The sequence below is a fragment of the Penicillium nucicola genome (genome assembly GCF_028828085.1).
Source record: "Penicillium nucicola strain IBT 29836 chromosome Unknown utg000001l, whole genome shotgun sequence".
In the NCBI taxonomy this organism is placed as follows: Eukaryota; Fungi; Ascomycota; class Eurotiomycetes; order Eurotiales; family Aspergillaceae; genus Penicillium; species Penicillium nucicola.
In genome coordinates this window covers 2,640,356-2,666,014 of record NW_026643125.1, presented here as the reverse complement: position 1 = coordinate 2,666,014, position 25,659 = coordinate 2,640,356, and the positions used below count along the sequence as shown (strand labels likewise).

At 50.2% G+C, this 25,659-nt stretch overlaps 10 protein-coding genes across 10 annotated transcripts; 3 read left to right on the top strand and 7 right to left on the bottom strand.

The window, feature by feature from the left end:
• Positions 1 to 27: 27 nt before the first annotated feature.
• Positions 28 to 6,585, bottom strand: N7511_000997 (glutamate synthase (NADH); the record flags this gene model as incomplete). The annotated part of the gene is made up of 5 exons (XM_057123422.1): positions 28 to 189; positions 210 to 2,838; positions 2,895 to 6,240; positions 6,315 to 6,355; positions 6,410 to 6,585. The coding sequence occupies 5 exons, from the start codon at positions 6,583 to 6,585 to the stop codon at positions 28 to 30; spliced, it is 6,354 nt and encodes a 2,117-aa protein (XP_056989155.1).
• A 2,657-nt stretch (positions 6,586 to 9,242) lies between these two features.
• Positions 9,243 to 10,401, top strand: N7511_000996 (uncharacterized protein; the record flags this gene model as incomplete). Its single annotated transcript, XM_057123421.1, has 2 exons — positions 9,243 to 9,275; positions 9,337 to 10,401. 2 exons carry the CDS (start codon positions 9,243 to 9,245, stop codon positions 10,399 to 10,401), a joined length of 1,098 nt encoding a protein of 365 aa, XP_056989154.1.
• A 525-nt stretch (positions 10,402 to 10,926) lies between these two features.
• N7511_000995 (SNARE domain- containing protein) lies at positions 10,927 to 11,653 on the bottom strand (the record flags this gene model as incomplete). The annotated part of the gene is made up of 4 exons (XM_057123420.1): positions 10,927 to 11,130; positions 11,205 to 11,298; positions 11,370 to 11,564; positions 11,643 to 11,653. 4 exons carry the CDS (start codon positions 11,651 to 11,653, stop codon positions 10,927 to 10,929), a joined length of 504 nt encoding a protein of 167 aa, XP_056989153.1.
• Positions 11,654 to 12,213: 560 nt separating this feature from the next.
• Positions 12,214 to 12,703, bottom strand: N7511_000994 (histone H2A.Z-specific chaperone CHZ1; the record flags this gene model as incomplete). The annotated part of the gene is made up of 3 exons (XM_057123419.1): positions 12,214 to 12,410; positions 12,512 to 12,521; positions 12,581 to 12,703. The coding sequence occupies 3 exons, from the start codon at positions 12,701 to 12,703 to the stop codon at positions 12,214 to 12,216; spliced, it is 330 nt and encodes a 109-aa protein (XP_056989152.1).
• A 346-nt stretch (positions 12,704 to 13,049) lies between these two features.
• N7511_000993 (OPT family oligopeptide transporter) lies at positions 13,050 to 15,410 on the bottom strand (the record flags this gene model as incomplete). The annotated part of the gene is made up of 1 exon (XM_057123418.1): positions 13,050 to 15,410. One exon carries the CDS (start codon positions 15,408 to 15,410, stop codon positions 13,050 to 13,052), a length of 2,361 nt encoding a protein of 786 aa, XP_056989151.1.
• A 1,458-nt stretch (positions 15,411 to 16,868) lies between these two features.
• Positions 16,869 to 18,778, top strand: hsp70 (molecular chaperone Hsp70; the record flags this gene model as incomplete). The annotated part of the gene is given in 2 exon segments (XM_057123417.1): positions 16,869 to 18,269; positions 18,281 to 18,778. 2 exon segments carry the CDS (start codon positions 16,869 to 16,871, stop codon positions 18,776 to 18,778), a joined length of 1,899 nt encoding a protein of 632 aa, XP_056989150.1.
• Positions 18,779 to 19,328: 550 nt separating this feature from the next.
• Positions 19,329 to 19,604, bottom strand: N7511_000991 (uncharacterized protein; the record flags this gene model as incomplete). Its single annotated transcript, XM_057123416.1, has 2 exons — positions 19,329 to 19,506; positions 19,582 to 19,604. The coding sequence occupies 2 exons, from the start codon at positions 19,602 to 19,604 to the stop codon at positions 19,329 to 19,331; spliced, it is 201 nt and encodes a 66-aa protein (XP_056989149.1).
• A 22-nt stretch (positions 19,605 to 19,626) lies between these two features.
• N7511_000990 (uncharacterized protein) lies at positions 19,627 to 20,670 on the top strand (the record flags this gene model as incomplete). Its single annotated transcript, XM_057123415.1, has 4 exons — positions 19,627 to 19,667; positions 19,732 to 20,228; positions 20,306 to 20,398; positions 20,465 to 20,670. 4 exons carry the CDS (start codon positions 19,627 to 19,629, stop codon positions 20,668 to 20,670), a joined length of 837 nt encoding a protein of 278 aa, XP_056989148.1.
• A 286-nt stretch (positions 20,671 to 20,956) lies between these two features.
• N7511_000989 (WW domain-containing protein) lies at positions 20,957 to 21,930 on the bottom strand (the record flags this gene model as incomplete). Its single annotated transcript, XM_057123414.1, has 2 exons — positions 20,957 to 21,791; positions 21,845 to 21,930. 2 exons carry the CDS (start codon positions 21,928 to 21,930, stop codon positions 20,957 to 20,959), a joined length of 921 nt encoding a protein of 306 aa, XP_056989147.1.
• Positions 21,931 to 22,478: 548 nt separating this feature from the next.
• Positions 22,479 to 25,268, bottom strand: N7511_000988 (WD repeat protein; the record flags this gene model as incomplete). Its single annotated transcript, XM_057123413.1, has 1 exon — positions 22,479 to 25,268. One exon carries the CDS (start codon positions 25,266 to 25,268, stop codon positions 22,479 to 22,481), a length of 2,790 nt encoding a protein of 929 aa, XP_056989146.1.
• Between the last annotated feature and the right edge of the window lie 391 nt (positions 25,269 to 25,659).

Sequence of the window (25,659 nt, the reverse complement as noted above, 5' to 3'; positions counted from 1 at the left end):
TCGTAAACATCTCCCGCAGTCCCCGATTTAGGCGACAACCTGGGTCTCGATGGGCTGGGGAACGGTGTCGATGGCAGGACGACGGACGATGCCACCAGTGACAGGAAGCTGGGAGCTGGTGCCGGAGAGGAAGGCGTCCACCTCGCGAGCACACTGGCGACCTTCGTTGATACCCCAGACAATCAAAGACTGTCCACGGCGGCAATCACCGGCAGCGTAAACACCGGAAATGTTGGTCGAGTAGTGGCCAGGGGGGTCTTGACGTTCTTGCGAGGATCACGCTCGATTTCCTCACCAAGGAGACGGTCCTCGGGACCTAAGAATCCCATGGACAGGAGGACAAGGTCGGCAGGGAAGAACTGCTCACTACCTTCGACCGTTTTCATGTCCCAACCGCCAGTAGCGCTCTTGGTCCACTCAACACGGACGGTGTTGATGCCCTTGACACGGTTGTTGCCGTCGTCGACAAACTCAGTAGACATGACACAGAATTCACGAGGGTCCTTGCCCATATGTGTCTTGACCTCGGAGTGCCCATAGTCGACACGGTAGATACGAGGCCACTGGGGCCAAGGGTTGTCGCGGGCACGCTCGGGGGGAGGCTGAGGCAGCAACTCGAAGTTGGTCACTGATTTGGCACCATGACGGACTGAGGTGCCGATACAGTCGTTTCCGGTATCACCACCACCAATGACAACAACGTGCTTATCCTTGGCAGAGATATATTCACCATCAGAAAGGCCAGAGTCAAGAAGAGACTTGGTGTTCTTATGCAGGAACTGCATGGCGAAGTGTACACCATCGAGCTCACGGCCAGTGACCTTAAGGTCACGAGCGACAGTAGCACCGGTGGCAATGATGACAGCGTCATTGCTGGCACGAAGAGACTGGAGCGAAACTTCACAATCGGGACCAACAGCAGTACTGGCAACGAACTCGATACCTTCGGCAGCCATGAGATCAATACGGCGCTGAACAACCTTCTTGTCGAGCTTCATGTTGGGAATACCATACATGAGAAGACCGCCCATACGGTCAGCACGCTCGTAGACAGTGACGCTGTGACCAGCACGGTTAAGCTGGTCAGCAGCAGCGAGACCAGCGGGACCGGATCCAATGATGGCAATGGTCTTCCCGGAACGAGTTTTGGGAGGACGAGGGATCATCCAGCCCATCTCGAATCCGCGGTCAATAATGGCACACTCGATGGACTTGATACCAACAGGATCCTCGTTGATACCCAGAACACAAGCACCTTCACAAGGGGCAGGGCAAACACGGCCAGTGAATTCAGGGAAGTTGTTGGTCATAAGCAGACGGTTCAGGGCCTCCTGCCATTCATTTTGGAATAATAGTTCATTCCATTTGGGAATGATGTTGGAGATGGGGCAACCAGTGTCAGACTGACAGAAGGGAACACCACAGTCCATGCAACGAGCCGATTGGTACTTGAGCTCGTCCTCGCTCAGACGGTTGGATATCTCACCCCAATCGCGAGTACGGGTAGTGGGATTGCGGTATTTCTCGTTGCGGCGACTGTACTTCATGAAACCTCTTGTCTTGTCCAGAATCAGCGCAGACCGCTTCTTCTCGGTCTTAGAGTCGCTGATGCTATCTTCGATATCCAGCAGTTCAGCCTTCTTGTCGTCACCAGCCTTGGCCTTCTCTGTCTTGATTGGGGCACTTGGGAGCTGAGGAAGAGTGAACTCGGCCTTCTTTGCGGCTTGCGTCTTAGCGGCCTCCTCCTCCATGACACGCTTATAGTCGATAGGCAGAATCTTGATGAAGTGAGGCAGAGCACGGGTGAAGTCAAGCAGAATACGAGCAGCTAACTCGGAGCCAGTGTAATGGTGGTGATCCTCAACTAAGCCACGAACAAAGGCGATCTCGGAGGGGTCCTCAATACCAGATACCTCAACCATCTCCAAGTTCACTTTAGAGAGGAAGTCCTGGTTCTTGTCCAGCACGTATGCAATTCCACCAGACATACCAGCGGCAAAGTTACGACCGGTAGGTCCAAGGACAAGGACACGACCACCAGTCATGTACTCGCATCCATGATCACCCACACCCTCAACAATTGCAGTAGCACCGGAGTTACGGACAGCGAAACGCTCCGCGGCCATACCGCGGAAGTAACAAGTTCCGCGAGTGGCACCGTAAAGACAGGTGTTACCAATGATGACATTTTGTTCGGCCTTGAACGCGGCGCCGCGGGGTGGGTAAACAATGAGACGGCCACCGGACAGGCCCTTGCCGACGTAGTCGTTGGCGTCACCCTCGAGCTCAAGGGTGACACCCGGGGCAAGGAAAGCACCGAAGGACTGACCAGCAGATCCCTTAATGTTTGCATGAATGGTGTCCTGGGGAAGACCATTGTCGCCGTAACGCTTGCTGATCTGGTAAGAAAGAGTGGCACCGAGCGCACGGTCAGTATTGACAATGTCACACTCGATGCGGCAAGGCAGTCCCTTTTCCAAAGCAAGTTCAGACTCTGCAATCAACTTGTTGTCGAGACGAGTGTGGAGGCGGTGATCCTGTTTCCGAACATTGTAGGTAGCGACGCCAGGGCGAAGAGAGTGAGCGGGAGTCAAGATCAGTGACAGATCCACACGCTCCTGCTTAGCGTTGCGAATGTCATCCCGGGTCTTTAGCAGTTCAGCACGACCGACCATCTCGTTAACAGAGCGGACACCCAACTTGGCCATAATAGCACGCATCTCGTTTGCAACATAGTAGAAGAAGTTGATGACGTGTTCCGGTGAACCCTGGAACTTCTTGCGGAGCTCAGGGTCCTGAGTTGCGATACCAACAGGACAGGTGTTCAAGTGGCATTTTCTGTATGAAATAGTTAGTTTCATCAGAATCCTAAAGATAGCCGGGGTGGTACAAACCTCATCATAATACAACCCATTGCAATTAAAGGAGTAGTGGCAAAGCCGTATTCCTCAGCACCGAGAAGACAGGCAATAGCCAAATCACGACCAGTACGGATTTGACCATCAGTCTGGACCACAACACGACCACGCAGATCGTTCAGGACCAAAGTCTGGTGGGTCTCGGCGAGACCCAGCTCCCACGGAAGACCAGCGTACTTGATACCAGTCCAGCGCGAAGCACCAGTACCACCATCGTGACCAGAGATCAAGATGTGGTCAGCCTTGGCCTTGGCCACACCAGAGGCGACAATACCAACACCAACCTCAGAAACGAGCTTGACAGAAACACGAGCACGCGGGTTGGAGCATTTGAGATCGTAGATGAGTTGCTTAAGATCTTCAATAGAGTAAATGTCGTGATGGGGAGGTGGAGAGATGAGACCGACACCCGGTGTGGAGAACCGAGTGCGAGCAATTGGGCCAAGCACCTTGTGACCGGGCAGTTCACCACCCTCACCGGGCTTTGCTCCCTGAGCCATCTTGATCTGCAGCTCATCGGCATCCGCCAGATAGTTCGACGTAACACCGAAACGACCAGAGGCAATCTGCTTAATGGCAGAGCGCATGGTGTCACCGTTTTCCATTCTCTTGCTACGTTCAGAGTCCTCACCACCCTCACCAGTGTTAGATTTGCCACCCAACCGATTCATGGCAATGGCGATTGTGGAGTGGGATTCCATAGAAATGGATCCGTAGGACATAGCACCAGTCACAAAGCGACGGACAATCTCAGTCCAGGGCTCGACTTGGTCAATGGGAATAGGAGTACGCTGCTCAAAGTCAAAGTCAAGCATGCCACGCAGAGTGCAGTTCTTGATCTGCTCATGTTCCGCCTTGGCATAGGCCTCGTAAGACTTGTCGTTCTTGGTACGGACGGCATCCTGCATGTTGGCAATGCTAACGGGGTCGTTGATGTGTGCCTCGCCGCCATCACGCCAGTGATACTCACCGGACTCTGGGAGACCGGGGACCTCAATGATGGGACGCGAAGGATAACCGCGCTCGTGGAAAGCGAAAGCATCCTCGGCAATTAGCTCAAAAGTGATACCTCGGATACGACTAGCAGTACCAGCAAAGCAACGGTCAATGACAGTGTCATCGATACCGAGAGCTTCGAAGATCTGAGCACCCTTATAGGACTGAAGAGTTGAAATACCCATCTTACTCATGACCTTGAGAATACCACCATCACAAGAAGACTTGTAATTTTGAATGACCTGCTCATCGGAAATGTCCTTGCGGATCAGCTTCTCCCGGTTCATCTTGAGAATGCATTCCAGAGCGAGATAAGGATTAATGGCATCAGCACCATATCCTAGCAGAACACAGTGATGATGGACCTCACGGGCCTCGGCAGTTTCGACGGCAATGGCAGCAAGCGAACGCCACTTGTTGCGGACCAGATGATGGTGAACAAGGCCAGTAGCCAATAAGGCAGAAACCGGGACACGCTCGGCAGAGGTAGCGCGATCAGACAAAATGATGACCTTGTCACCATTATGGATGGCCTCGGTAGTGGCATCACAGATGGCATCGAGGGCCTCGATATAACCAGAGGTACCCTTGCTCTTTTCAAATGTGATATCAATGGTGCGGACAGTCCAATCCTGGTGAGCCAGGTTGACATTCTTCAGTGCATTGAACTCAGGAATGCTCAAGATTGGAGAAGACAGGAGGAGACGGTGGCATTGGGTGGGGTCCATCTCGAGCAGGTTGCCCTGGGGTCCAACGTAACACTCAAGAGACATGACCACAGCCTCTCTGATAGGATCAATAGGCGGGTTAGTGACTTGGGCAAATAGCTGACGGAAGTACTCGTAAAGTAGACGAGGCTGCTGGGCAATGCAGGCCAAAGGTGCATCGTTACCCATGGACCCTAGAGCTTCCTTGGAATCAGCGGCCATGGGACCAAGCAATAAGCTCACTTGCTCGAATGAGTATCCAAATGCACGAAGACGGGAGTCGTTCTGGATGGAGACATCATCCAAGGCAAAGGAAAGGTCTACATTTGAGTCAAGCAGTGACTTATTGATAGCGGGAAGCTTCAAAAGTTCCTTGTCCAGCCAAGAAGCAAAGTCATGACGGCGGGCGACGGTCTGCTTCAGCTCAGCATCATCAATGATGCGTCCAGCCACGGTATCGACGAGAAGCATCTTTCCGGGTTGCAAGCGACCCTTTTGCACGACTCTCTCTGGGTCAATATCAATAGCACCGACCTCAGAAGCGCAAACAATGCGGTCATCATCCATGACATAGAATCGGCAGGGTCGTAGACCGTTACGGTCGAGGTTGGCACCACAATAGCGTCCATCAGAGAAGGTGAACAGGGCCGGGCCGTCCCATGGTTCCATTTGACAGGCAGCCCACTCGTAGAACGCAGACTTAGCTGGGTCCATGGCTGGGTTGTCCTGCCAGGCCTCTGGGATCATGATCATAACGGCCTCGGGGAGTGACAAAACACCGTTGATCATGAGAAGTTCGAGCACGTTATCGAAAGCAGCGGAGTCAGAACCACCTTCCTCGACAATAGGGTAAAGTTGGTCAAGCTCGTCGCCGAAAACCTCTGACTTGAGGACACCCTCGCGCGCGCGCATCCAGTTTTTGTTTCCTCGCAAGGTGTTAATTTCACCGTTGTGAGCAGCCCATCGCAAAGGCTGAGCACGATCCCATGAGGGGAACGTGTTCGTAGAAAATCGAGAGTGTACCAGGGCGAAGTGACCCTCATAGTCTACGTTAACCAAATCATGGTAGTATGTGTAAACCTGCACAGGAGATAGTTGACCCTTGTAGACAATGTTCCGGTTGCTGAGGGAGCAGAGGTAGAACCAGTTACCAAGGCCAATGACATGAGTGGCCCGCTTCCGTAAAATATAGAGCTGAAGCTCAAATGTTCTCTCATCGAACTTTTCGGTTTCGGTGATTTCGGGCTTGTTGCCCTCGCCATATGCTGATTTCAATACAACGAATGGCTGCATAACAATAGGCTCCCGTGAAAGAGCGGCGGGACCAAGAATAGTCGAGTCCCGAGGCACCTCTCGCCATCCTAGGGTGCGGAGACCCAGAGAAGAAGCCAATTCCTCGAAGCTTGCAATAGACTGTTTGAGTGCCTCCTCGTCGGGCTTGAAGAACAAGTTTCCGACTGCATATTGGCCTAATGGAGGAAGGTCGACACCAACCTCTCGGGCAAAGTTCTTGACGAAGAACTTGTGGGGAATACTGGTCATGACACCGGCACCGTCACCGTCCCGCGCGTCAGAGCCAACGGCTCCACGGTGGGTCATGTTGCACAGCAGGTTGCGGGCTAGAAATCAATTGCGGTCAGTCCATTGTCTTGACTTATAATATTATTAACTCATAGCCTTGACACAAACTCACCATCACTAACGATCTTGTGGCTCGGCTTGCCCTTGATGTGGCTGGTTCTAATTAGACTTTGCTTCCAGGTTTCAATTGGGCTGGGATTGACTCACGCTGCAAAGCCTACACCACAGGCATCTTTCTCATATTCAGGATCATAGAGACCTTGCCGCTCGGGTAGAGCATTGGCCCAGCCATAGCCTTGCTTAGGCTGATACTGTGAATACTCCTGGGGAGCCTGTTCCTCACTTAGATCTTTGCCATAGAGCTCCTCTAAGTTAAGACCCATTCTTCCGCCGGCAGCCGACAGAGAATGGAATGGTGGGTGAAGGTTTTGGAAATTCTAGGAAATCCCCGCCGATTTGGGGGGGCGTATCGATAGGGAGCGGGCAATGTCGTCACAGATGTCGCAGCGCAGAAGCGAAGACAACGTTGGCCTGCGAAGTAGAGGTAGTTAAGAGTGGAGGAGATGAGAGAGAGAAAGAGAAAGAAAAGATTAAAAGGAGGGGGGGGAAAAAGATGAGAGCAGGGACTCCGGGGATTGCAGCGACCCAAAAGGGAAAAATACAATGGTGGGGAGCTACGTATGGAAAAAGTATGAGAATATCCAGATGGTAATTAGCAGTATTAGATTACCTAGGATGCTCCCAGTTGCATAACCAGATTGGCCGGAAACAGGGCATTCCATTCGAGCACGTTCAGAGGCAAATGATAATCATTACGGTAAATCATCGAGATAAGCATTGAACCAATCAACGGACACATGTTACAACCCAAGATTAGCTTTCTGCTACGTCAAGATCCTCGGTACTGTCATTTTATGTCTGTCTGTATATATTCCCTGTACGAAAGACTGTGTAGTTTTCTCGCTCCCTTCTTCTCTCTCACACCCACTCTCTCTCTACATTCACCCTCAGGATCCACGAGAAATCAAGGTCGGGAGGTGGGCCGACCCCATCACGATCCGAGCTGCCTATTGGACAGGATATACCGACACTTGACCAGCGGATTACCAACACCGGAGCCCCGAATGGAAGAGATTAAGTCGCTAATCCGCATCACATGGAGACTCGGGTTGGATGGGCGCAGTCCCGGTGGGGCATGCAGTGCTTAATCCAGAGTGTTCCGACCTGATTTGCCTACTATGCAGGACCAAGAGAGGTGAAAGTACTATACAGTAGACCACTTGGCATAATACACCTGAGACGTCCAAGGGTACAGTAAATTTCAAAAGGCTCCCAAGTTAAAAGACATAAAAGACCGTTTCTCTTGTATTTGCCAACTGTTACACACTGTATATTGGTTATATCATTACAGTACGGTTCTCAATCCCGACAGCCAAGACATCCCGGGATGTTCCTCTCCCTTCAATGGCCAACATACCACCCCCCGATTTCGGGGCCTTCCAGTCACTCTCCGGTATGTCCAAGCTGCATGCGGATTGGCTCATGCAGTTTCCCCGGCTCATTCTTTGAGGTCATGTAAACCGCTTATCGAATTACCTGGTCGCTCACTGGAGGCCCTGCATCCCCAGAATCCCCCCAGACTCCGGGGACTGAACTCCGCTCCCAGATCTCAATTGAATGACCTTTCGGTCTTCCATTTGGGGGGTCTGCATTTACGAGGTCTCAGCGTTCTCGCCAAAAAGGGCATTGGAGACAAGAGATTCGGCTTAACACGTGGGCAGATAAGACACGTGAGATGTGAACATGATGTTACCTAACTCGCTCACCTGGATCTCTTGTCCATTTTCCGCTTAGTCTTAGTGGCTCTATAGTATGATACAGTATACAGTATTTACCCGAATGGTTTTTGAGATCTATCATCTTTATGTGACTTCTGGATTCCAGTTGGTATCACATGATCCCCGTTCCTGCGCCAATGGTTTCCGACTTGAAAGTCAGACGTCAGGGGGGGCAAAGAGACCCGGTTTCTCCCGATCTCTCCGCTTTCCTGGAGGCTCACCGCCAGCTTCCGACTCTGGCTACTTGTCTTGGTAGACGCCGTACACAGCCTGCAGTCCTACAGTCTGGAGCCGAAGGGGTCCGCTTGTGTTTGCTACAGTGCATTGCAGTTGCAGCCCTGCACTCCAGTTGTCTGGGCTTCTATTGATTTTGCCACTGTGCATAAGTGGGGGATGGGGGGGGGGGGGGTAACTTTCTAGCTAGCTCTACACTACAGTATAGCTCTAGGATTTTTACTTTGGAGTGTAGGGAGGGCTTGAGCAGTCTTGTATAGTATGATTCACCTAGTGATTTTGGAGGCTCTGGCAAAGATATTGTTCCAGTAGTTCTAACGGTATGTTACTGCTTATAGGATCCTCTTCACTATTGAATCCTTACCATGCTTACCTGTACGGGTTTTTATGGTACTAAACAGAACAAGCTTTGGTTTGATCTTGTTCTTATGTCTTTATTGTTTACAGAACATGTTTAATAGACACAAGTTAACTTTAGTCAATGGATGTTTTTGTAGTATGCAGCATACGAACTTCAGTAAAGTCAAAAAAGAGAAAAGCCTACATGATGAGAATAAGGTCTCATAATTCTTATGTCAAATTCACAGGAGCCAATTCAAGGCAAGCCCTGATCTACAGCCTCAAACAATCGACAGGATATAGTACCGATAGAGTTAGTCGTTCCCCGCATACACTTTGTTATGATTGGCAGTGGAGCTGCGGCTTTTTTTGCGAGCTCCCTCCCAGTCCACGTCAAGTTCCCTGCTCTTGAACTAATTTGTCCTCTGTTCCTCACTAATTGCAGAGTTGATCTCTACATGTACTACAATCCCTTATCAACAATCTTGCCACAACGCGCAACTGCCATAACCACCCCTACCTCGAACAATACAAAGCAACATCACCACTCCAAGCTTCGGGCACCCTGAAATCCCCTACACCAGCCTTACTCTCTTTGTCAGACTGGAATCGACACAGATACAGCAATCATGCTCTCTCTTCCCTTTATCACCCCGCGCGACGTGAGATCAATATTGCCCTCCCCTCCCAAAGAATCCAATCCAGACATTAACAACTGGACAGTCTCATGAACTATGGTTTGGCTCCCCCCAACCATACCGCGCATCAACCGAGACGGGCCTTGACAATGCCACCAACCATCCCGCCCGCCGCAACAATGGCACAACCAGCAGTCATCGCACATTTATGCCATCCCGTTCACCGGGAAATACACTCGCCGCGCTGGTCGCAGAGGAACGGTCCCTACGCGCCCGGAAACAGAACATCGCGTCATTTGGATACTCGTGGATCCGGCCAGCGGGATGTGCGAAGACTATGCTCGGCATGAAGGAAGAGGAGGCGGAGCGTGAAGAGGCGCTGCAGGCGGCGGCGGCGGAGATGGATGCGGTTGAGGGGGAGGGCATTATTGACGATGATACGGGGATGCAGAGGGCAGATGGAGAGGAGGACGAAGGGATGGAACGGGATTTGGACGACGATATTCCCGATGCGGATGTGGACGCGGAGGGACTCATCGAGGAAGGTGAGGAGGGGCTTGAGGAGGAGGATATCGGGGATGAGGAGGGGTATATGGAGAGAGATTTGGATGATGATATTCCTGAAGGGTTTCCTGATGATGACTACGAAGGTTCTGGGTTTTATGATGACGACGACGAGGAGAATGAGGATTTCGATAATCAGCCTGATCTTGATGCCGAGATCCCTGTTGCGGATGGTGACATGAGTGAGGGAATGACTCGCGACTTGGATGATGATATCCCTGATGCGACAGAGGGCTCGGAGCAGGAGGGTGAATGGCAGCACACGGACAGTGAGGAAGATTTGAGTGATGAAGATGACGGCGAGTCCAGTATCATCCAGTCCCGGCTGGAGAATTTCCGCACTAGCACACCAAACAGTCGTGGTGGCTTGCCTCCTCCGCCGTCAATTCGTCGCCAGCCTGAGACTGAAGCTCAGCGCCGGTTTCTGCAGCGTTGGAGCGGTGGAGGTGATGCCCTTGATTCAAGCAGTATGCTGTATGACGATGAGGATATGGGCGCCTCTATTGCGAGCCAAAGCAGTCGACGCAGCGGGTTTGCGAGACGCTTCCCTAGACACATTGGCCGTCCTAGGGATAGCCTAGAATAGGCAAGACTGCCAAACAGAGTCACTATCGGTGCGAAGCTTTGTGGTTGCATGGTGTTCATTGCATCAATGGTGTTTTTCTTTATATTAGGAAAAAGGCCTTGGGAGTTTTGTGGATTTTGTAGAGATTTATGATACTCAAGACGTTCTATAAGCAAATGTTTTCGATTTAACTTGAGCCTGCGATTTATTAAGCCTAAGCAACTTGAGAAGTTGAGATCTCCGACCAGAATCCCGGCGGGGTTGACGCTATATGCATGCAGTATGTACAACCAAAGAAACTGGTAAGCTCTTGTATTATTAGCTCAAAAAAGTCCATATTCCCAAAACACCAGAAACGCTAAAACCAAAATTCCCATGCTGAAAGTATTGATAATTTGTACATGCTCCGATCCAAGAGATCAAGCGAAAGAGCATAGACGGGTTCTGTGTGACAAGTCAAGATATTAAATGGGATATAGGTGGAACGAACGTGGTCGTGGAGTAAAGCGCAATAACGTAGAGGCGAGAGACGACAGATACATGTGCTCAGAATACCCACACATAGAAGAATATGAAGAAGACAGCGCAGAAGAAACCGAGCCACACTCGCCAGCCGACGCCAGTGCTCTCGGCCATGCGAAGCATGCGATTCATATTTCCTCGGATTCGGACTCGGGTGTTTTCGAATGAGCTGTTCAGGTCGTCCATATGCGTAGTATCGCGAATTTCATCGCCAATTGCGAGTGTGATCTAAAGCATCGAGTTAGCGACTGGATAGTTCCGCCAGCAGTTGCTATCGCCAGCGAGGCGCAAAGGGATCTTACATCCTTCAACATCTTGACTTTGGCACTAATGCCTTCGACTTCGGTATCGTTTTGTGATTCAAGTGATGAGAGTACTGCATCGGAGTAATGTCCTCTGTAGTAAAATCGAGTCAGCAACTGAACTATCGAGAAAGAGGGAGTCAGAGGAGCAAAGGGTTGACAGACTTCTTGTCGGGTGATGCACTCTGATATCCTCTCCCAGCTACACCGGTGTTTGAATAGCCATTAGGTGCTGGACTGGAATAGCCTCCGTATCCATATCCTCCTGTTGGAGCTGGTGATCTGCTGGGCTGACGGGAGTCGCCACCGTATTGATCGAAAAGAGAAGAGGACCCGCGGGGATCACGTTGGCGGGGAAATCTAAGAGTATTAGTTGGTATTAGTCAAATGTGCACCGAATGGTTGAGCCCAGGAGAGGATGGAGGATTGGTACTATACCGTGAAGCCATGACGTTTGTTGGAATGTATTTTGGGATTGAGGCAGAAAGTCAGGGTAACAAGCGAGTTTGGTTTTATTTTATTGATAGCCAAGGAGCATTGTGCAAAGGTCAAGATCCAAGTTATTCACCACCGTTCGACTTCTCGATGCTTGCGGAGATAAAAACATCAAGGTGGCCATAGCGTTGTGTTTCGCCGCGGCACGTGACAGCTATAGTGCTGGAATAGAAGCACAGGAAACGGCGACCTGCCGCGAAACAGATTTGTTGATTACAATGTTTTGAATGTTGGAAACTACTTGAATATGTGTTTTGACTACATGGCCGCAGCTTTTAATAAGAAAAAGACCAGTAATGCTCTATAGATTACATCATTTTCGGTATTCAAGTCTCCGTCAAAGGATTGTACTAATATATGGATGAAGAACATCCTAAAAAATATTCATTGATTCATTGTCATCACAAGTCGCGTGATAGGAAAAGATACACCGTGGGAATTTCCTCGGCCGATCCGTGGCGCCTATGATTCAAAACAAGTCCCATGCCGCCCGGAAGTTTTATACGTAGTTCGCTTAGTCGCGCATCTGGTCGTCATCATTGTTGTCATCGCGAGACTCGTACTCTTCATCGTCTTCATCATCATCCATGTCATCGAGGCCCTGGGCAGCTTCGGCGTAGTCGACGGCCTTGCCACGAGTGCGACGGCCACCCTGGATGATGTTGCTGGTGTCGATAGGCTCGAGGTTATCCTGTCCATCGTCCTCCTCATCTGGAAATATAGAGAATTAGTAACAGGAAGACTAATTGGCGATAGAGCGCATGTGGCATCGAAACACAGGTTGTGCCATGTAATAGTGGGGATGTGCGTACCATTATCGGCCTAGGGACGCGCATAAAGTTAGCATGTGTAATCAGTGGCTGCAGGTGTTGCAAGCATACCATTTCGTTCTCGCTCTCAGAGGAGCTGTCATCGTCAATGCTCAAGTCCTGAGCAACATCCTTGGACTTCCCCTTCTCGAAAGTGGCATCGGAAGGGTTAGAGAAAGTTGCTTGGTCGCCCATGGTGATTATGAGGGAGGTTATGGAAGATGGTGGGAATGGATGGGGGATGAGAGGGGGTAAGAGAGGTTAAAAGACGGTCTGCAAGTAAGGTCTTCCCCTCGAACCAAAACAAGGGAGTAAGGGCGTGATTCCCCCACTTGATTGGTCGGGCGCACGGTCGATTGCCCCGTGACAAATCGTGCCCTGACTCTACTTTATTCTTCAAGTTTCTACTTTTGAGTCATTTGTCTTCATGTATTCATGCATCTGCACAAAGATTGGCATTGAGGGGCACTTGCTCTCATGCAAGCTGGAGAGCTATCATATTTCATTATTGTATTCTGTGCACAAATCGTGACTGATTCTATCAGCTATCTAGAGCAAAGCAGCGTTCTACGGAGGTGCTATTGTTTCCCCACCATGCTGGCATCGAGATCTGCTTGCCTGCTCCAAAGAAGAAGAAAATAAGCAACATGTTGAGGTTAAATCCAGCATCAAAGGCCGCAGCAATCAAGTAATTATAGCGCTTCCAGACCTCAAAGTGATGGCGGTAGGCACGATACATCACAATGTAGCCACCAATGATGGCAGAGGTATACCCAGTGCTGATATTTCCATAAAACATGGCCAGACCTCCGAAGAAGATGCTCACGTTCCACAGGTCAATGCGCAGACGTGGGAAGAATCGATGGAAACAGTAGAGAATCGGAGGGATCACAGCTCCAACCAGGAATGACCAAGGAAGTGCTGCCATTTCTGACTCGCCAAATAGCCTTTTTGGGCCAAGCACAGCATACTGAACTCCCATTGTGTTCGAGCTCCGCAGAGACTGACCCGTCCACTGGTTCAGTGGGTCGGCTTTCTTGCCAGTCAGATAATCGCCCTTGGTATCCATGATCCAGCGGATGACAAGGTAGTTTATTGGAACACCCATGCAGGTTCCAAAGATTTGAGAGAAGAACACTGCGCGAGGTGGGATATGCATATAATGACCGATCTTCTGGTCCTGAAGCATATATTGTGCTCGATACCAGGCATCACCCGCGATTGATCCATACACAGAAGGGCCACAAGGATGGTGGTGGGAATTGCCGGCTTTTGTGTGAACCATATATCCGTACATCAGTTCGTTGAAGGAACCGGTCTCAAGTTGATAGTTGGAAATGGCGTAGAGCCATGCAAATGGAACCACCAGGATAGCAGCACTTGAAAGTGCCACAAAAAGAGTCCAAATGGGAATGAAGAGATATCCACATGCAATGCTGGTGATAAGAATGACAAAGGACACCAAGAACAAGGTACCATACCACCACCATGGAATCTCTTTGTACTTTCTCTGGATAACGTTGAGGCGATCATGGTACTGGTAGTGGATGCCTTTGTTTTTTGACGACTTTTCTGGATTCTCTGACTTGTTTGATCCAAAAATCTTTCGTAGATTGCCAGAAACCTGGACAAATCCAAACGTCAAGATCCAGGTTACAGCTGCTGGGAGTTTGGCATAGTCAAAGAAAGTTGCCCACACATTCTGCAGACCCATGTACATCGGCCCATACTCCTGGTAAACAGTCTCATTGAGGTTATAATTCGAGGTGAGCACTTCAAGGGTTGGATATGTGGTACCATTGGCCTGCATGAGGCTGTTTGACATGAGACCATGTTTATAGGACCCCAGGTTTCCCCACTTCGCTGCAGGAAGTAGTACCCAACAGTTGAAGGCAAAGGCTAAAAACAAAATGACCTGTGTCCAGAAAGGAGTGAGCATGATGGAGGATCCATTCCAGTTGACATTGGACCAATCCAACGAGAGATTGAGGAAACCCATGCCACCAATTCCCGAGCCAATGAAATTGGCCACTGGGTTGTGAGGTGCCACCCAGCAGAGGAAAGCGAGGGATGAAGTGAAGGGGAAGACATATTCCGGGAGAAATTGCCACAGGGTCATGCCCAAAAGGGCAAAGAAGAAAACTTTCATCTGTCGGCGAGCTAGAGCCGATGAGTTATCTTGCTTCCGAAATGTTTCAAACAGGGTCGTCTGCATCAGGGCTTTGGGCCAGATATAATCGGGGTCAGGGAGGAGAATTTGCCGTGCGAGGGCAGCAAACGAGTACCCAGTCCAGACGATAGCAAGCATGAAGAAGATCGCAACAGCTGGATTGATCCGTTCCCCATACCACAGCTCTGCGAGCACGATTGGAACATAACCGAGATTGTACGTCGCACCTGATGCGGCAGTTAGTGTGACTAACACATGCTCTTTGATACTCCACGGCGCCGGGTTCAAATTGAAAGAGAAGCGCGTGCCGGGTATGCCAATATTCCAAGCCGGGAGGACACGAGCAAGGAAGTGGCCGGCATAATGACACGCAATTTGGACGAAGAAGACAGAGTATGGGGCTTGTGTAGTTCGGAAGTAACTCATTTGGGACAAAAATGCCCCGGGAACCACAAAGACGACCGACAGTACGAAGTATCGGAAGGTAATGGTGGGAAGGGTGGGATCATCTTCCAAGTTGATCAGTTGACGAACAGACAGAGGTAAAGCAGCGATTTCGGGGTTTTCTTCGGTCTCTTGTTCAATAGCAGCAGTTTCCCCTTGCAACTTAAGATTCTCCTCATCCATCGCAGTTTCTGTCACGTCTGGTTTTTTGGAAGACAAAGGATCCACAGCTTCCGTTTTGACCTCGATCGGTTCATCCTTTTGTCGTTTCAATGGAAAGACAGCCATGACGGTGGAGCTGGAGAAATCCAGGTACCAACAAGGGGGGGGGGGGGGGCAAAATGGCTTTTCGATAGGGCCTCCAGGGCCTCCAGGGGGCTCTAGTATTTATACATTAGCATTTATGGTGTGCGACCGAAGCCAAAAATCGCAATCGAGACTACATAATGGATTCCTCTAGACTGTGGATTGTTTGAGGAACAGACCACTTGTAATGCTCAAAATGAGCTCCTATTGGACTGCGAGATGCATCCCGGGGATATGCGACTACTGGAGCGTTACATTGACCACGGACCGACGAGCTTAGTTGGGATAGAATTCCAGCCTAAAGCTTAGCGTAGATGGCGTTATCGAGGGCTTCCTGGGACCTGACAAGGTATTCCTCCGGATATTCCCCGAGGCTGTTGAAGTGTTTGGACAGTGCAAAACACTACAGTAGGTCATAAGAGAGACCAGAGAGGATGATGCACGAGTGATTATTTACCAGTATGGTGATAGAGAGGCGAGAATAACAGCCAATATGTTGTTATACAACCTTTAGCGTTACTGGGCCCGATCACAAGCTACGAATACAATCTTGGCAAGGCTGAACCGTCAAATTGAATCAAGACAAACGGAGCAAATGGAGCAAATGAGACAAACCGGATAAACTAGGAGCAGCAAGTAGCTCCAGTGGTGCCTCAGGCACCATAGAGTCACGTGGTTGATGATGTAATCACGCCATCAGCCCCAGTAGGAGTCACCAGGGAAACCTCGAAAAGGCCATTTGAAAGAAAACCGCCTGGATTTTAACAAGGCTAGAAGTGACAGACTCGGACAAGCGGTGTATTGTATATCAACTGTAGATTTCAACTACAATATACAGTATACAACTACAATATGTCAACGTCAATTCTCCTATCAAATTTTCAGACTACATCATTGAGTATGAATTCATCATGACGTTGAATAATGACCGTACCATACACTCTCCACCGGTCCAGACCTGGTAGTAAATTCGGTATTATGAGTTGAATTGCAATCTAATACACCCGCAATACCATCGAATCATCCCACTAATTACATCATCTGTGCCCCGCCAAAAAAAAACCGTCAGTGAGTCAAAGAACTCCTTTGTCGAGCATTGTGGTCCGTGAGAGCGAGAATCAGGCAGAATGAAGTCATGAGTCCAATCTAGATCCATTTGGACGTCTCAAGAACCCACTAGATGATAGGTGAAAGTCGTAGGGGGGTGTTGCTGGGGCATCGAAGCCCGTGGAATCCCATGGATGCCCGTGGAAGCTGTCCCCTACTAGAAGCTTCTGAGCAATACACCGCTCACTATATAGCAGGTTTTCGCTGCCGTTCCTCACACTCTTCTTCTTTTTCTCTTTCACTTTCAAATACCCCAATCCTCTGTACACTACCTCTACATTGCCTCACGAATTTCCTTTTCCCCCATCTCTTTTTTAACGATACACATTCACAATGGCTCCCGCCGTCGGTATTGATCTGGGAACCACCTACTCCTGTGTGGGTGTCTTCCGTGATGACCGCATTGAAATCATCGCCAACGACCAGGGTAACCGCACCACCCCCTCCTTCGTCGGTTTCACCGACACCGAGCGTCTCATCGGTGATGCCGCCAAGAACCAGGTCGCTATGAACCCCCACCACACTGTCTTCGACGCCAAGCGTCTCATTGGCCGCAAGTTCCAAGACGCTGAGGTCCAGGCCGATATGAAGCACTGGCCCTTCAAGGTCATTGAGAAGGCCACCAAGCCTATTGTCGAGGTTGAGTTCAAGGGTGAGACCAAGCAGTTCACCCCCGAGGAAATCTCCGCCATGATCCTCGTCAAGATGCGTGAGACCGCTGAGGCCTACCTCGGTGGTACCGTCAACAACGCTGTCATCACTGTCCCTGCCTACTTCAACGACTCTCAGCGTCAGGCTACCAAGGACGCCGGTCTCATTGCCGGTCTCAACGTCCTCCGTATCATTAACGAGCCCACTGCTGCTGCCATTGCCTACGGTCTTGACAAGAAGGTCGAGGGTGAGCGCAACGTCCTGATCTTCGATCTTGGTGGTGGTACCTTCGATGTGTCTCTCCTCACCATTGAGGAGGGTATCTTCGAGGTCAAGTCCACTGCTGGTGACACTCACCTTGGTGGTGAGGACTTCGACAACCGTCTCGTCAACCACTTCGTCAACGAGTTCAAGCGCAAGCACAAGAAGGACTTGACCACCAACGCTCGTGCCCTCCGTCGTCTCCGCACTGCTTGCGAGCGTGCTAAGCGTACCCTCTCTTCCGCTGCCCAGACCTCCATCGAGATCGACTCTCTCTTCGAGGGTATTGACTTCTACACCTCCATCACCCGTGCCCGTTTCGAGGAGCTCTGCCAGGACCTCTTCCGCGGCACCATGGAGCCCGTCGAGCGTGTCCTCCGTGACGCCAAGATCGACAAGTCCTCCGTTCACGAGATTGTCCTCGTCGGTGGTTCTACCCGTATCCCCAAGATCCAGAAGCTCGTCTCCGACTTCTTCAACAAGGACCCCAACAAGTCCATCAACCCCGATGAGGCCGTTGCCTACGGTGCTGCCGTCCAGGCCGCTATCCTGTCTGGTGACCAGTCCTCCAAGTCCACCAACGAGATCCTCCTGCTCGATGTTGCCCCTCTGTCTCTCGGTATCGAGACTGCTGGTGGTGTCATGACTGCTTTGATTAAGCGTAACACCACTATCCCCACCAAGAAGTCCGAGACCTTCTCCACCTACTCCGACAACCAGCCCGGTGTCCTGATCCAGGTCTTCGAGGGTGAGCGTGCTCGCACCAAGGACAACAACTTGCTCGGAAAGTTCGAGCTCACTGGCATTCCCCCCGCCCCCGTGGTGTTCCCCAGATTGAGGTTACCTTCGACCTTGATGCCAACGGAATCATGAACGTTTCCGCCGTCGAGAAGGGTACCGGCAAGTCCCACAAGATCACCATCACCAACGACAAGGGCCGTCTCTCCAAGGAGGAGATTGAGCGCATGCTGTCCGAGGCTGAGAAGTACAAGGAGGAGGATGAGGCTGAGGCCACCCGTATCCAGGCCAAGAACGGCCTTGAGTCCTACGCCTACTCTCTCAAGAACACCCTCAGCGAGGGCAAGCTCCAGATCAGCGAGGATGACAAGAAGAAGGTTGAGGAGAAGATCACTGAGGTCATCTCTTGGCTCGACAACAACCAGACTGCTGAGAAGGACGAGTACGAGTCCCAGCAGAAGGAGCTCGAGGCTGTTGCCAACCCCATCATCTCCGCTGCCTACGGTGGTGCCGCTCCCCCCGGTGCTGACGCCGGTGCCGGTGGTGCCCGCTCCGCCGATGAGGTTGAGGAGAAGCCCGAGGAGCTTGACTAAACGTCTCGCTCTAAGTGATTCTTTTTCTTCGTTTGCTGTTTGGCTGACGTTTCCTTTCACGTCTTGTTTTACGAACTTATGGGATTCGGTTTCTTTTTTTTTTTGCGCATGAATGCATAGATACAAGGCTATCGTCTGGGATAAAAAACTCCCATTTGAATCAAAATTTCCTTTTAATTCAACTATTCTCTTTTAGTAGCACTAGTTTAATTCGCCCTTAAACTCTTACCACAGCTTTGACCGTTCGAAGTTGCAAATTGTTGTGTCAGACTAAGCTTTGAGCCATTTGAAGGATCTGAGCCGTGCTGCACCTTAGCCCCTTCCCTACTGTTTCCTTGCACATGCTAGAGTTGGTCATGTTCGTGATGATGTATTTCGTCGATCATATTGGCTTCAATGCAATCCCCGTAAAAAGACGACCAGTTCATGTAGTTTTACAAGTAGAATATAATAAACAGTATTCAACCATTAACATGAATTCCTCCCTCTTGAGGACTTCCAAATCATACCCAGAACTCCGTACCCCAGATCAAATCCTTGGGAGTCCCGATTAAACATCCTGGAAGTCTCCGTTCCACCACCGTTGTAACCGCTGTCCACCCGTCTTCACAACAGTGCCATAGCTGATTTGTGATGCCTGCTCGGGGAACATCTCGCGCTGGTCACGGCGAATACGGGTGAGGGCAGCCCCAACACCCATGGTCAAGGCGAAGAGGGGATCGGCGATCCTGTTCGGACAAAGCATTAGGGAACCTGGTCACATGTGGGATGGGGGGAACCGGGTCTTAGAAGGATCTCCATACCTTGAAATAAGGTAGACAGGCATAATGAGCTGGTCTGTAGAGCTGATGGGCAACTGCGTCCGGGAGTCGTGGATCGAAGAGCTAAGGTAGTCCCATCACGTGATGCCATCATCACTAGCTGTGATAATCGACGACGCTCCATCGCCGCAGTACCACGCATCGCCGCCATGCAGCTCTCTCTCTCTCCTTGCTCCTGCTAGGCATTAGCAGTCTGGTCTCAGCCAGCTCCCTCACAATTACTATTCCCGTCTCCAGTCCCCTTCCCAACCCGCACGTCCTTCCCGCAACCACCCATGCCACTCTCACTACGCTCCCCTCCGGCGGCAAAGACCATATCCTCTCCGCCTCGCTGACCCGCTCGGCTTCATTTGTGTTCCATGATCTGCCATCATCTGGTCTAAATGCTCAACCCGAGTCTTACTTGCTCGATATTCGCTCCGCTGGCGAATACGTCTTTGCCCCTTACCGTGTCGATGTTGCGGCTGATGGAACTATTCTTGGTGTCTGGGAGACTTTCCGGGGAAACCCGTGGGATAACCGCGGTGCCGTGAAGTACATGGTAGATGTTGCTGCGAACAAGCAGGCCGATGTGGTCGTTGAGGCCAAGGTCATTGCCCGCAAGGCCTTCTATGAGGAGCGTGCTAAATGTGAGATGAACATTCCCCGCAACAGATCTCATCGGCGGTATACTCTTCAATTATGCTAACATCACATTGCCCCATAGTCTCGCCATTGAGTCTCGCCAAAAACCCTATGATCTTACTCGCAATTGTTGCAATGGGACTTATGTTTGGAATGCCCAAGCTCATGGAAAACCGTATGCCCGCCAATCTTTTTTTTCTCTCTTTCGGAAGAATGCTCCGTGACTAACTTTGATGCCTAGTGGATCCTGAAACCCGCGCTGAGTTTGAACAGCACTCTCGCTCCTCGCCCATCAGTGGTGCCACAAGCAATGCTATGGCCGGCGGTGGCTTCGACTTGGCCGGATGGATGGCAGGTACTTCTGCTAATCCCACAGCCAACACAGATGCAGCTCAGGGTGGTGTGACTGGTAGGGATACCAGTGGCCCTGCCCGTAAACGTGGATAGATGCCTATCATTAAGTTTATTGACCATATGCAACGTGAATTCATCCTTTGTCTTAAGACCGGTTGTATGATACATTACTATCTAAAGCTGCTTATAGTTCAAGAATTCAGTTGGAACCGAATGCCGTTGAATGGCTAAAGCAGTATGAAAAAAGAAACAAACAAACAAAACAAAAGCAATCCTCTCCAAGCCATATGTGCACAAGCGCCCAGGATCCTCTCAGGCTACATGGAGCCGAATCTCAAGTGAGAAAAAAACCATTTCAAACGTCAAAAACAAAACCAGCTTAGAAATCACCTCCACCAAAGTCATCACCGCCTCCGTAATCATCACCACCACCGCCGTAGTCATTGTTGCCATAGTCATTGTCATCGTGGTGATCCTCGATGGCATCAGCAATCAACATGCCACCGAGCAAACCACCACCAACACCAAGAGCCGCGGCACCAGCGGTTCCCATGCCTCCTCCTGACTTGCGAGGCGGTTGCTGCTGGTAGTAGCCACCACCTTGCGGCGGGTACCCTCCATACCCTTGCTGCGGGTAGCCACCATATCCGGGCTGCTGCTGAGGATAGCCACCGTAATATCCAGCTTGTGGAGGCGGCTGCTGGGAGTACGAGGCGTACTGCTGTTGGGGTCGATGAGGTCGGCTGCTCGAGCTGCTCTTTCCCATCAACTTGCTCAAAAAGCCACCTTTGCTGCGTTTCTGTTCTCGTTCTGGCAGTGGACTTTGCGACGAGGGTCCCGGCGCGTACCCGCTCGGACCGGTAGATTGTGGCCGTGAAGGATCGCTGTAATAGTCTGCCGATGCGCCTGGAGCTCCGGCGCCTCGCATACCACCCCGGGCATCTTCCTCGGCTTGAAGCTTGGCGGCAAGTCGGGCGTCTTCGTCTATGTTGGGGTTCTTGCTGCCTGGTCCAGTGTTCACTGGATTGTAGGGATTGTTTGATCCCATATTAAGCTTCTTGTCACCAGCACTTGCGATGGAAGCTGGGTCACCGGGTCCACCATTACTGTACGATGGTGGAGGAGAATTAAGTGGAAGGTTGTCATCATCGCGATGGGTGGTAATTTCCGGTTTCTCCCATTGCGACTGACCGGTGGCGAGGTTCACATAAAACCTAGTCAACCGTCAGTATTAATATTTGCTGTGTGGTGAGAAACAGAAACATACCATGCGTGATATCTGTCATCGTATTGTGCTTTCCATCCCTCGGGTACTGAGGGCGGGGGAGGCCCGGAAGGCGGGGCGAACGACATGATCTCTCTTTGGAAGAGGTGGTGTAGATAGGATATCAAAGGTGCAGGAATGCCACAGGGGTGATCGAATTCAGAGATAGGAAGATGGATGTAACTGGAAAGTCGCAGAAGAGATCCTTTGGCTGGTTCATTGATATTTAATTGAGGGTGAGCGGCGACGCAACTCGACTGCGCCTCGGTGGCTGTGCGATGATATCATGTGGGAGAGTCATGCTTGGCATCCCCGCTCATCTCCGCTCCGCTCCGCTCTGAACCGACAGATTTGCCATTCAGGAGGGCAAACCCTCACATCCCTTCAAAATACCGGGTGAAAGACAGATCCTGTGATTTCTACGTCAAAAATTTAAGAGCTTGAAAGGTCCCTACGCTATATCATTAAAATCGCTGAAAAAGTTTGAGCTCAATCCGGTTTGATTATCACTCAATACATCCAATTATCATACATCAACACCTAGCAACATGACACGCTGAAATTACCAAAATTATGAATGAACCCCTTGCTAATGCGAGAGAGAAAAAAAGACGAAAGGAGTTGAAGCATCTAGGGGTTAGACTGTCTCCTGTTGAATATTAGGGTTGTAAGTCCCACTGCCCGGCCACCAATAATCTTCTTCAAGTGCCTCTTGGAGTTCGACGAGGTTGAATGTACATGGTGGCCCCAAGGGACTCGAATTCGAGGTATGGCTGGTTGTATCATCATCATCATCATCATCATCTGAGTCACCAGTCAAATCAACGCTCTCATTGTTTTTTGTGACCAACATTTCCAAGATAGATTTCTTCTTCTTTCTGCGATGGCCACGATCTTTCTTATGACTTCTCTTTCTCTTACTTGACATAGAAAGATTCAGTAAAGATGCAGGTGAGGAGCTTGCCTGATAATGACGATCGGCAGAGTTGTCGGCGCGGATGTGGACTGGAATAGAAGAAGTACATCTACCATTTCGAACCTGGGCATTCTTGATTTGGTTCAGGACATCCCGGCGTTGATTTTCATCAAGGGTAGGGCGGTCCTGAACTGGCGGACCATCAAGTTGTTGGTCCTGGTAGTGTTGGAGCAAAGGAATATTCCCCAGTTGAGTATGAGGTGTGTTTGTTTCAACCTGGCGGGCCCACGAGGCGAAAGGTCCAACGTAGGCAGGACCTTGGCCTACACCAAAGATTCCATGTCGTACAAGTTGGCCAGATGATACAAGAGAGTTAGCAACTTCGATACCGTCGACTTGTTCCTCCAGAGGTTCTGGGGCAGTCTCAAATTTGAAACTGGTGTTTTCAGGGTTTCCACAGGGCCCCGATGACAGTACATGAACCCCTGTCCCAGAATCTCCAACGAGAAGGTGAGATTTGTCATGGGAGAATTCAGCGCACATAATCCCTGTGTCGAAAGAGGCAGTATTTTCCAGGAGAACATCATCAGGTGAGCGACGAATATCCCATCGTTTAAGCACACCGTCCGAGGCACCAGTGTAGAATTGATCCACCGAAGCACCCCATAACGCGACCCTAACCCCAACGTCCGCTAAATCTCGATTTCTTTCATGATCAATGGGAACAGCGGGCTCTCCATGGCGGAGCTGATGAAGAATTTGATCGCCCTTTCGATTGTCCCAGACATATGTGACACCATCTGTGCAGCTAGCCGTGACATAAGTGCTAGTCGCATCTGTCGGACAAAAGGTCACCTCATTAATGTCGAGCGCCGGACAGGAAAATTCCATCACAGCTGGCACACGCTTTGAAAAATCACAATTCAGGCTAAAGACGCGCACAATGGACTTGATATTAGATCCAATTCCTTTCATACGTGCACTGTGTGCACTTTCAGGGCTAGCCGTCGCAAATTGCGGCAATGATGAATGCCACTTGATGTCAAAGACATTTTGTGAGTTTGATGTTCGGAGAGGCTCAAATCCTGATTCGCGAGCTTGCCATAAGCCCAAGTGTCCCTTGTAGCCCACTTCCTCGCTAAGATCAGCCATGCCTCCAGCTAAAAATTGATTTGTAGACGGGGTCTGTCCCCAAGCTAAGACGGTTGATGTGAAATTTTCATCTGCTTTGTATCGAGAATCCCGATCAAAGGGGAGCACAGTCGACGTGACCTTTGTAGAATCTCTGGTATCCCAAATTTGGATTGATTTCGTTCCCGTTGCCAGAATGCCAGGATCGATTTTTGAGACAGACATGGCTTCAACTCGAGAGTCATGTTGTAAAGTCTGGACACATGGAGTCGTTTGGCGTGAAGTGTCCCAAATTTTGACTGTCTTATCCCAGCTAGCTGTGAATAGTTTGTTTCCTACCCATTGCATAGCAGTGACGCTCATAAACAGATATGGATCATTCACAGCAGAGTACGTGGGGCGGGGGATGCAATGGTCCGGCAGTTCCTTCAAACAGCTGGTTTGAAGATTCCCAAAGACTAGATTATTTCTTTTGTTGTACTGCATGTTATGTTCGTCGACATCTGCAGCAGATCCTGCTGCGAATTGGGTGCCATCGGGAGACCAGGCTAGCACCAGAAGATCTTTGGAGGCCCCGTTCCAAGACTTCCAGTACTTCAAATCCGATATCATGTCAATATCAACAGGATATTGTCTACCAAGTTCACGGCCAAAAAGAAGTTTTTGGGTATTCCTGCGATGTGGTACACTGCGACTCGGCTGTTGTGGAGGTAGCGTTGAGCACGTATCAATTTGCCTTGACGAGTCGAGATCGATCTCAGATCGCTCTTCGGACCCAATTCTAATACGAGTGTAGTAGTTTGCGGGTTGAGCCCTAGCACGATTGGAACGACGGACAGAGGGTTGATCCATCGGGGAGGCCGATCTTGAGAGGGATGTCGTTGAGTCTGGCGACGCATTATGGAAGATATCGGGGAGAGGCAGTGATCCGGAGGGAGGTCCCAAAACATCATTTTTCACGTTTGTGATTGCGGCTTGTTTTCTTAATTTAGAACGCATTTCGCGACTGTCCCGGTCTTGTGAGATCCTTAAAGAAGGGACGACCGGCGCATGGGAAGAAGCGAATGGGGTCCCATTTTGAGCAGACACGGCCTTGTAGTGGGATGCGATTGAGCTTTTTGATGCACGAGCTGGGAGAACAGTAGATTTGTGGCTCTGTTGATATTCGCTCTGAGGGGCTCCGTGTCCCCGTATATCTTCTACTTGAGGTTTAGGAGAAGATTTTGGTTCCAGGCTTTTGGATTTTGAGCTAGCTGAGAATTGAAGCAATAAACGCAGGGTCTCTCGTTGCACGTCGGGGTTTTCTGGGATGCTTCTGGCTGTGAGGCCACGGAATGCAGGGACCTCGCCATTGATTTTTGGCAAGCTTTGGGACATCATATTCATAGGACTCAAACTAAATAAGACAAGTTAGTCATGAGAAGGGCTGAAAGAAAGAAAGGTCTTATACCTATTTCAGTTCGCGAGAAATCTTGGTTCTCACTCACATCTGGCTTTGGGCAATTCCAGAGTGAGAGAGACATAACATCGGCTCTTTCACTTTGTAAATCAGAAGATTGGTCTTATGTTTCACCCAAAATCCAAGTTTGTAGGCTTCAGTTCTCTTGTCCCAGCACCAGTTTATCAGAATTTGGCATGAAATTATATCAATGTATCGCCTTGGGGTAGGCCTGCTAGGCACAAAAGCGCAAATGGAGAACGGGATGATCGAGAGGTGGGTTGGCGTAAATGTCTAACAGATCAGAAGTTCTTTACTTGGAATCGAGATACA